Source organism: Tenrec ecaudatus, chromosome 9 (genome assembly GCF_050624435.1).
Source record: "Tenrec ecaudatus isolate mTenEca1 chromosome 9, mTenEca1.hap1, whole genome shotgun sequence".
In the NCBI taxonomy this organism is placed as follows: domain Eukaryota; kingdom Metazoa; phylum Chordata; class Mammalia; order Afrosoricida; family Tenrecidae; genus Tenrec; species Tenrec ecaudatus.
In genome coordinates, this window is record NC_134538.1 from 8,136,406 (window position 1) to 8,146,466 (window position 10,061).

Consider the following 10,061-nt stretch of genomic DNA (forward strand, 5'->3'; position numbering starts at 1 on the left):
AGGAAACGAGTCCAGAAAACACCAGGACTTCTTGCTGAAGGACCGAGAAGAGACAGGGCCTGCTCTAGAGAGGCAGGGATAAAGAATATGTCCCAAACCTAAAAAGCACACTTCACTGCCATTGAGTCCACGCTGGCTCACAGCGATCCGCCCTTTGGGTCTTCGAGATGGTAACTGTTTACGGGTGGATTTCAGTCCAAGGTGTAACCACTACACCACCAGGGCTCCCGAAGGAATTTGGGGTAAGGAATATGCCTTTTCCATGAGGCACAGACATGGCATTAAAGGGGTTCGTCTTCTGTAGTGGATGCCGAAGGACGCCCAGCGTGGCTCTCTGACAGACAGGTGGTAGGAGCTGGTGCCGTATCGTCGTCAGCTCACCTTGACCTGTAGGCCACATCCAGCTTGACTCATAGGTTTCACAGATGGAGTCTGGGGTGCTGCAAAAGGTTAATGACCTCAACCACTAGCCAAAAAAGTCAACACACAGGTGCCTCAGTAAGGTGATCTCCTTCCACAAAGTCAGCGTTAACACACGAGGCTTTCGTGCGGGGTCAGACCCAACTTGATGACAACTGGATTTTCTTTTTTATTAAATCATTTTATTGGGGGCTCGTACAACTCTTTTCGCAACCCATCCATCCATCCATCCATCCATTGTGTCAAGCAGTTTTGTACACTTGTTGCCATCATCATTCTCAAAACATTGGCTTTCTACTTGAGCCCTTGATATCAGCTCCTCGTTTCTCCCCCTCCCTCCTTGCTCCCCCCTCCCTCATGAACCCTTGATCATTTATAAATGATTATTGTTTTGTCATGTCTTAACACTGTCTGACTTCTCCCTTCACTCACTTTTCTGCTGTCCATCCCCTAGGGAGGAGGTTATATGTAGATGCTTGCAATCGACCACTGGATTTTTTATTGTTTGGTCGTTGACTGCTTTGGGGCTACCATGGCATGGTTGAGTAGAGGAAACAGGAGTCTAGATGGCCGCAAAGCAAACACAGTTACCAGTTGGCTCTCTACAGAACAGTGTGTTGAGTTCTCCTTCCACTTTCCACAGGCCTGAATCTAAGTCAGGTCTTGCCACTTGGTCTCTGGGCCTCCGTCTCAGCATTTGTGCATGCTGGGAGACTGCCTATACAGTGGCGTGTGTGTGTGTGTGTGTGTGTGTGTGTGTGTGTGTGTGTGTCAGGACCCAGCATCAGCAATTCAGTACTAACTGACTAGAGGAAGGGTGCTGGGAAACAGCACCTTGTTTGGTCCCTGTGTTCTTGGATTGGCAGGTGGCAGGCTGCCGGGCATGATTAAACTAATTTTTTTCCTAGAAAGGATAATTACAAGCTTATGGTTTTTACTTTTTACTCTTCCTTTTTCTCTTTTTAACCTCTTTTTCAGATACTGGCTGACCAACAAAGTCCACATCAAGCGACCCACCACTGGCCTCTTGATGTATACCCTGGCCACACGTTTCTGCAACCAGATTGATCTCTATGGCTTCTGGCCCTTCCCACTAGATCAGAGCCAGAATCCCGTCAAGTACCACTATTACGACAGTCTCAAGTATGGCTACACGTCCCAGGCTAGCCCCCACACGATGCCCCTGGAGTTCAAGGCCCTCAAGAGCCTGCACGAGCAGGGGGCTTTGAAACTGACTGTTGGCCAGTGTGACGGGGCCACGTAAAATGGGGACTCTGTGGGACTCAGTGGCTCACATTTCCTGCCAGCTACACCCTAGGCAGATGGGAGTCAGGGCAGCACAATAGAACAAGCAGGCTAGTGGTTTTCTTTGTTAAAGTGTAAACAGTGACCAGAATATACATATATATATCAACCTGCATATATATATTGACCTGAGTATTTTTAACTGTGTGGTGTTCATCTAGCGTTAGGCAGATAAGCCACAGGAAGTAGATGTGGAGGATCCACGTGAATTGGACTGAGACTCAGTCCATCTTTGGAGGTGGCAGGACTTGGTGAATGGAGCCAGTCTCTTGACTTGCAATGACAAACCACCTCCCGGGTTGGAGAATCTGTGGGCTGATGGATAAATGGAGAGCCACCTGTCAGCTGCCCTGAGCCTCTGGGATGTGTGGATTCTGGGTACGCCAAGACCCAGAGGGGGAAATTTGACCCAGTCCAAAATGGTTCACAGATGAGAGGGAGCCTATGAGTTTGACTGGACAAAGGAGCACAGAAAACCAAGAAGCAGAGCCACGTCAGCACGGAGGGACTCGTTCGACAAACAGAGTTACATTGCCAAGGAAGATGCCCGGTGACCCATATGTTCTAGGCCAGAATCCGGGTGATGGGAAGAGGGCTAAAGAAAACACAGTGGACAATTCTATCATGGCTTAGCAAGGACCACCGGGAACCTTAGCTGGAGCAGGCAGATGATACTGTGCCTGAACATTCAATGGGGACTTTGAACAATGAAGACCACTTGCTAGGGGTTGGCAACCCACCCAGGGGAAGGCTGAAGAGCATCCCAATGGTGGTGGTTGGGTGGGGTGTTCTTGAAAGAACTTGAGTCAGTACAGGAGGAGAGACCCTGGAATTTCACCCTACAAGCTAATGTCCCTCTTCCCTGGTAGATTGTCACCGGAGGGACTGTGCTGTCCCCTTCTGCCACCAGGGAAGCCAAGGCAAAAGCTGGAAAGGGCACTGTCAAGCTAAATGCCATCTTTTCTAAAATGTATATGATTGCCTCTCTGGGTACCCTACAAAGCCCCAGAGCAGAGGTCTGCACAAACGTGCAGTTTCCCAGTGCCATTTCCCCACAGCTGCCGGTCTGCTTTCTGTGCTGTGTCCTCTGTAGCCAGGCAGCGGTGTCACGGTCCTGCCCCAGCCACTTTCCTAGCAATGGTCATACTAGCAGCCCTGAACTCCTACAGTAATATCTTCAACTCTTCAGGGAGTGAGTCCTACACTCACCCCAAATGTCGCCCACCCCCAGCCCCTCACAGATGAAATTATTTCAGGATCCTGTAAAATCTGCATTTCCCTTCATAAGATTCATTTTTAAAACATTTTTTTAACCCAAAGCCAATGTGCTACCCAACTATTGGACACAAGCTCACCGGGCTATCTGGGCTCAAAGCCAATAACTTAGGGACTGAAGTCCCAGGTCACATTAGACAAAGCACTCACTGCCTCTGAGATGTATCACCTCCCGTGATAAATAACAATGCTTTGAGACCGATTGGAAAGATAAGTAAAAAACCATTATCTTGAAGGTGAAGAGAGTAAAGAAAAGTAATCAAGATCTGTTGCTAAGCCTAGAGACCGGACGTAATTAATCAGAACAGAGCGTTTTCTCTAAAGTAATGGCTGGTGGGAAGCTAGCGGAGGAAATAGAAGAACCCCCAGATCCCCCCCCCCCAAATGCTCCAGTGCACAGCAGTGATGACAACGATACATCTCCAGGTTTTGTTGTTGTTGTCCATTGTTGCTGTTGCTTAAAGCCTGGCGTTGGGGATTTGCATTCGAAAGTGAATATTTTAAAAAGCAATAGCCCGAGCAGCCTCTGTGGGCACTGAGTGGTCCGGACTCCTGAGCAGTGGAAATAATTACTACCATATTTTACACTTCCCCAGGGCCTTTCATCTTCAGGCTCTCAGAGGCATTACAAGACATTTCATTTCTGAAGCCTGTGATGCCGGGGGTAGCAAGTAGAATTGCCAACGCAGAGCCTTGGTGGATTAGCAAAGGCCCAGGTGTTGAGGAGCTGATTTTGAGGACATTGCGTAGTGATTCTGAGGAGAGTCCAGATGCCAGGTGCTGGAGTTGGCTAGCCCTCCCTCCCGGCAGGGGTGAGGAAAGAGCCAACGTGCTTTGGAAAACACGGTTTCTTTCTGTGCTTTGTCTTCGTTTGTGAGACTGATGAGAGTCTGAGTGGAAGGAGTTCTTAAAACCAGCCTCCATTCCCTGTCTGAAGAAGGGGGCGGGAGGCCTGGGACAGTCACAATGTGCCGTCTCCCCCAACTCAGTGAGTCCTGTGTGGCCAGAATGCTTTGAGCCCCTGGGGCTGGAGTTCTGAAGACCGTGGTCTTCCCCTCTGCCCTCTTCCTCTCTCCGGTCACCTGCAGAAGGCCAGCTGTCCTCGCCTGCCTGTTCAGAAATCCATTTGAGTAGCGTAGGCCAACCAGCTAACTTTGGGCGGATCCAACACAGTCACAGCCCGTGCCTAGGACTGATCTATGATTACAAGACCCCAGACATCCTGTGAGAAGGGATCGGTCAGCCTTAGCTGGGAACTCACCATTTCTGGGCAACCCTTTCAGTCACCTCTTCTTGCCCATCAGTCAAATCGTCAATGCCCACCACAGCCACTCACCCTGAAGCACCCGGACCTCCATTCTACAACACCCCCACAGCGAACCCCCATCTCAAGCCTTTCCTTCTCAGAAAAAATGGAGCCATCTGAAATAAGATGTCCCCTAAAAAAATCCCTTCATCCCTTCCCTCCCTTCTCCGGTGCCCGCTTTTTGAGGTTTCCAGTTACATTTTCTCTTACACCCGCACTCCTGCTACTGTTGGCTTGGACCTTGGTGCTAACCACCACGGATGCATTTCAGCCACGCTGGGTCCCACAGGCCCCTCCCCTTTTTGCACTCCCAGATCTGGCCAGAAGGGCCTGGCACTTACTGCAAGTTTTTCTCCTGACAGCCAGTTCCTTCGTCCCAGGCTCCAGTGGCTGGCATGCTCTGGAGGCCAGTGGCCCAGTGCCCTCCATGTGACCACATCAAAAGACCCCTTGTCACACGAAGCTCTCCACATCGCTTGGCTCTGTACCGACCAATGCTGGACAATCCCTGCTCCCTTCGTCCCTGGGATGACGTGGATTTTCTCTCCCTTTATAGCCCCTCTTAATCACTTATTTATACTTACCTATTTATGTTTATTTATGATGTATTTATTAACACCTATTATGGATTGAAGTGTGTCCCTCCCAAAATATGTGTTATGATCCCTAACCTTTCTGCCTCTGATGGTAATTCCTTTGGGAAATGGGTTGTCTTTCTTATGTGCCAGGAGAAGTGTATACGGTGTGTTGTGGATCGACCTCTCTTGAGATATAAAAGATAAAACAGGCAAGTGAATAAGCAGAGATGGGGGTAGGAAGATGCCAACCCACAAGACAAGTATTCAGGACCAAAAGCTGATGAGAGACCAGGCTCCTCTAGAGCTAGCAGAACAAGCCTTCCCGCAGAGTTGGGATCCTACGTTTGGGTGTCTAGCCTCCAAACTATGAGAAAATGAACTTGTGTGCATTAGTCAGCCACTTGTGGTATTTGCTCCAGCAGCGTTAGGTACTAAGCCCGAACTTCGTACTGGAAGAGCCTAAACCATGCAAGTGGTTTTGGAACTGGATAATGGGTAGAGGCCGGAGGTCTACATGGCTTTGCAGAGACTGTTGGCAAATTGTGCACATCAAGGACCTTCTGGAGGAAGGTTCTATTTTCATAGAGTGGTTATTAAATGTGCTCTCACCAGAGGCTTTTAAAGAAAAACGATGAACATATGATTGAACACTGGAGGAAAGGCAGTGCTTTTTATGCAGTGGCAACGAACTTGTCGGAATGACGTTCAAATGTTTGGTGAGAGGGAGAACTTGGGTGTTCGGCGGAGGAGTTCTCTAAGTGGGATCTCAAAGGTCGTGCGTGGTTTCTCCTTGCAGCCTATGGTGAAATGCAAGAGGAAAGAGGTGGATTTTAAAATGAAAGGGGCAAAGGTACAGATTGTGAAAATTCTATTTTTCAAGCCAAGGAAACATGTCGTACGCTTTTCACCAATGTTGTGGCTCTACATTGTTTGTGTAAGCGATTAAGCCTGTGACTGCTGAGTCGACCCAATTACCATAGTTTCAACTGAAGAGGGAACGAATGCTGTCTTCCTATCTGCCGTCCTTCGAGACAAGAAAAGAACCACCAATGGAAAGAACAGAACCATCTTCGGGGAAGGCCAGACAGAGACCAGAGAACGCTTTCAAAGAGCATGGGAAACAGGGTTCCCTGGATCTCCGAGGGTGGGACCATGGCCTCGGGGATCCCAAAGGATACAGCAAGAATATGCTCAGTTTCAAACAGTCCTATCTTCACCAGCTTGGTTCCAGAAGGTAAAGCTCTTAAGCATTTGCCCAAGAGGACTAGGTTGCTACCGAAAGCGGAGGGTGTGAGGCTGCCATCCCCAACAGGTGAAAGCATAGAACCTTTGGGGACCGAGGAGGTAGGGTGGTCACTCATCTTGGCTAGAAGACTGGGGTCGGCCAGCATTGAGGAAACAGAATTGCCGTCCCCATGGGCCTGCATGTGGAGCTGAAACCCAGGGCCAAGAGGCTTCTCCCTATAATCCAGAGAGCTTGGCCAACACCCAGAGTCTGGAGGGCATGGTCATTGCCTAGGTAGTGCCCCGCAAAAAAGAGGGGAGATTGTTTTCAAACTTTGAGAGTTCATGTAAATTGCTGGCCTGTTTGGTACCCATTACCCCTCTTTCCCCCCAATTTCTGCCCTTTGTAGTGGAAATGTCTACGTTATGCCTGTTGTACAATTGTGCTTCAGAAACTGGTACTTTGTAATTGAGACGTTACGGGTTCACAGATGAAGAGGAATTTTACCCCCAGGATGGAATGCACCTGAAGAATAATGGAATAATCATCTTTGATGAGTCAGAAGATTCACCTCGGACTTGGAGTTGATTTAAGACTTTGGGGATGATGTGATATGATAAATGTGCTGCGCATGTGGGGAAAGGGCATGAAATTTGGGGGGTGGGGGCACAGGGTAGACTATGGATCGAATTGTTTCCCTAAACCTCTGTGTCATGGGTCCTAACCTCTCTGTGCCTGTACTTATGATTACATTTGAGAATGGACTGTCTTTGTTACATGAATGATGTCAGATTAGTGTAGGATGTCTTGAGTCGGTCTCTTTTGAGATAAAAAAGAGAAGGAACAAGTTGGGAAGCAGAGATGGGGAAGAGAAATGTCACACCACGTGAAGGTATTCCAGGAGCAGAAGCTTCAGAAACAAGGATCATGTTGGCGGTCTGGATTTGAACTTCCAGCCCCCTGAACTGTGAGAAAGTAGATTTCTCTTGGTTAAAGCTATCCACTTGTGATACTTCTGTTATAAGAGCACTAGGTAACCTAGACAGTGCCCTTCCCCTGACTATTCAAAGCAGATCTAACCCTGCTTTTCTCCTTTTCTCCTTGCCCCGAAAGGTGGACATTTTCCAGGGCCCTTGCCTCTGCCCCCTTTCATGACATCCCTGCCCTGTCCAACAGCAATTTCATGTTTCCCCTTGGATCCAGCCAGCCACCTTTCCAGGAATACCCTCCCAAGCTGACCTCAACCAAAGGCCTCTTCCAAGCTTTAGACTCCGGTTATACACTGATTCATATATATCAACCCTGCCATAGAGCACAGCCCTCTAACCTCAACATGTGTACAGCCACGTCTCTCATCTCTTGTCACCTTTCACCCACCATCCTTGCTCTTTCTGATGGAACACCTGCGACACACTCAACCGCCCGTCGTGAGGCACTAGAGCGGTTGATCCTTCTCCACTACCACTAACCTCACTTTTACTTCTTCCTTGGACAGTCTCAGCAGTCCCTTCTCTCCCATTTCCTCTGCGCATGTGTACCTATTTTCCAACCCACCGTGAGCATCCATAACCATTAGTATCCTAAGCCATTCACAAACCTTTAAAGGTTTGTGTGTTGAACTGGCAACACACTAACATGCCACATCTGTATCCTGACATTAACCAGTGGACCAGTTGCCGTCAAATCCACGGATTCAAGGCTGATGCCGCTAACACACACATCTGTTAACCAAAATGCTATTTATTGAATTCCACCCAGCAGTGCCTTGGATGAAAGGCACTTCTCAAAATTCAGCCAATGAAAACTCTACGGTGCACCGATCTAATCTGACACACATGGGGTCTGGTCTGCACCTTGACATTCAATCGCGCCTAATACCGTTCTGCTCTTCCTTCATTCCCTACACGGCTCATTCTAGAGTGCTTGTCATCCACGGCATGGTCTCCTGGGTTTTCCTGTTTCTGTGCCTTTGGTCTTGCTGTCCCCACGCCCTGGAATGCTCTCTTCTGTTTCCTTCCAGGTCCACTCCCGAGCAACATCTTTCATGAAGCCCTCCCCGATCTACAACCACTGGGTTCGCTCCCGCCAACGGACCACCAGAGCACTTTATTTGTACCTTTCTCATGGCACTGACCATATTCTGCCTTGTATTATAGTTACGTGTGCACTTGTCTTATGACCATATTAGATTGTGAGCTCTTCGAGGGCAGGGACTGTGTTTTTCCCATCTTTACTCATTGGAGCATCAGGGGTGGTGCACAGCACACAGCAATTGCTCAATAAATGTTTGCTGAATCGAATCCTGAATGCCTCTAGAGTTTTTTCATCATGAATGAGGGTTTATCATTATCATGAATCACTTGCATCTTTAACCTCCCAAGAACCTTGGAAAGACCACAACAGGGGTTGGGCTGATGCAAGAATCAGTGATCACACTGGATAGGTTATGAAACTGAAATTAAAGGCTACACGAAGCCACATAGCTTCCTGGGTGGCAGGTCTCCTGCAGCCACTCCAGGGACTTTTCTGTTGTCCTTGAGTGTGAGTCACTGGAAATGGAAAACAGACTCAAAGCATCGGCCTGGCTGCTGTGAGTCTTGATAGCACCTTTGCAGAATCCTAACCACCTCCCCTTTCATCACCACAGGCCAAGTTCAAGTAACCCCACTCCTCGGAGTGGACCTCAGCATGCTTGGTTATCAACAAGGCTCCTTTTTGATCCTTTGGGGGGGAAGGGCAAACACCATGTGGGTTTTATCCAGTGCAGAGGTCGAGTGGTGGGACCTCGTATGTCACCCTCGCTGTGGCTCCTGCCGGGTACAAAGCCATCACCCCAGATGGCAGCGAGACCAGCAGCTCCATGGGGTTACTGTTTGATAAATGTCTTCATGCCTAATTAAGACTCCCCTTCCAGGATGAACGGAACAGGGACGGTTATGGATGCAGTCGGATGGGGCTCCAGACACATGTGCTGCCTCACGAATGCCTTAACGGCATCTGCAGTGGCCTTGGGTGTCTGCCTCTGCCCGCCTGCCTCACGCTAGCACTACGGAATCTCAGCATGCCCATCTTTGTCCTTCTTGCTCTCCCTGCCCAAGGCTCTTCTCTGTGGGGTTCACTAGAACGGGATAGCCCGGAGAGCAGAGTTACGGCAGAGTAAGGGGTGAGAGGCCAGGAAGGGAGTGGAGTAGTGAGCATCCCCTAGGCACATGGGAAACAAGGGGTTCTGTTCTGACCATCCACACAGAGATGGTTACGATCTAGTTACCTTTGAGCTTTACACTACTAACCTGAGATTAGTGGCTCAAACTCACTCATGTCAACTTTACCAGGATTCTCCCACACTGTGCTCTAACATAATGTAATCAACTCTGTGATGGGATCATCTGTGACAGCCGAGCAGTCGAGGGAAGAATAGGGGAGTGTACTGTCCCTTTAATCTGGTCACAGCTTTGATAAAATTGAAAGGAAGTTTCAGCAGAGGTGTACGCTACTCCTAATATTAGTTGACACTGTGGCGAAGTTAACTCGCTTCTAGCGGGTGCAGATCCTGCATCTAACCCGTCAACCCACCAATTCTGGTGCCTGCCGACCCAGGATTCATACAATTCTGCCGCAGTTTACTGACTTACTGATCATCCACCTCTGCCTCCAGGAAGCCTGTGCTCTTCCTGCCTCCTGCTTTGGCTTCCCGCTTCCTAGTTTGGCTTCAGCAGCCCTGCGAGTCAAGAGAAGCCTCTAGCTTAATATCCAGGCCATGGACTTGAATCAGACATTACTTAACTGCTTCTACAAAAATTTAAGACACTTGTCATGTTAAAGAAATAAATAGATAGAGATATCTAGATATACGTGTCAGTGGTTTTGCTTCTCCAGAGAACCCAGGCTGACACAGTCACATACCAGCACCTTGGACAGCACCTCAGAAGTGACCTGGCATTCTTTCATAAAG

At 48.8% G+C, this 10,061-nt stretch overlaps 1 protein-coding gene across 1 annotated transcript in view; it reads left to right on the top strand.

The window, feature by feature from the left end:
* Positions 1 to 8,409, top strand: part of ST8SIA2 (ST8 alpha-N-acetyl-neuraminide alpha-2,8-sialyltransferase 2) — a 98,494-nt gene extending 90,085 nt beyond the window's left edge. Inside the window, exon 6 of the mRNA XM_075557878.1 lies at positions 1,399 to 8,409. Within this exon, the coding sequence (XP_075413993.1) occupies positions 1,399 to 1,684 (286 nt within the window). The 3' untranslated portion in view covers positions 1,685 to 8,409. The remainder of the gene's footprint in view (positions 1 to 1,398) is intronic.
* The last annotated feature ends 1,652 nt before the right edge of the window (positions 8,410 to 10,061 follow it).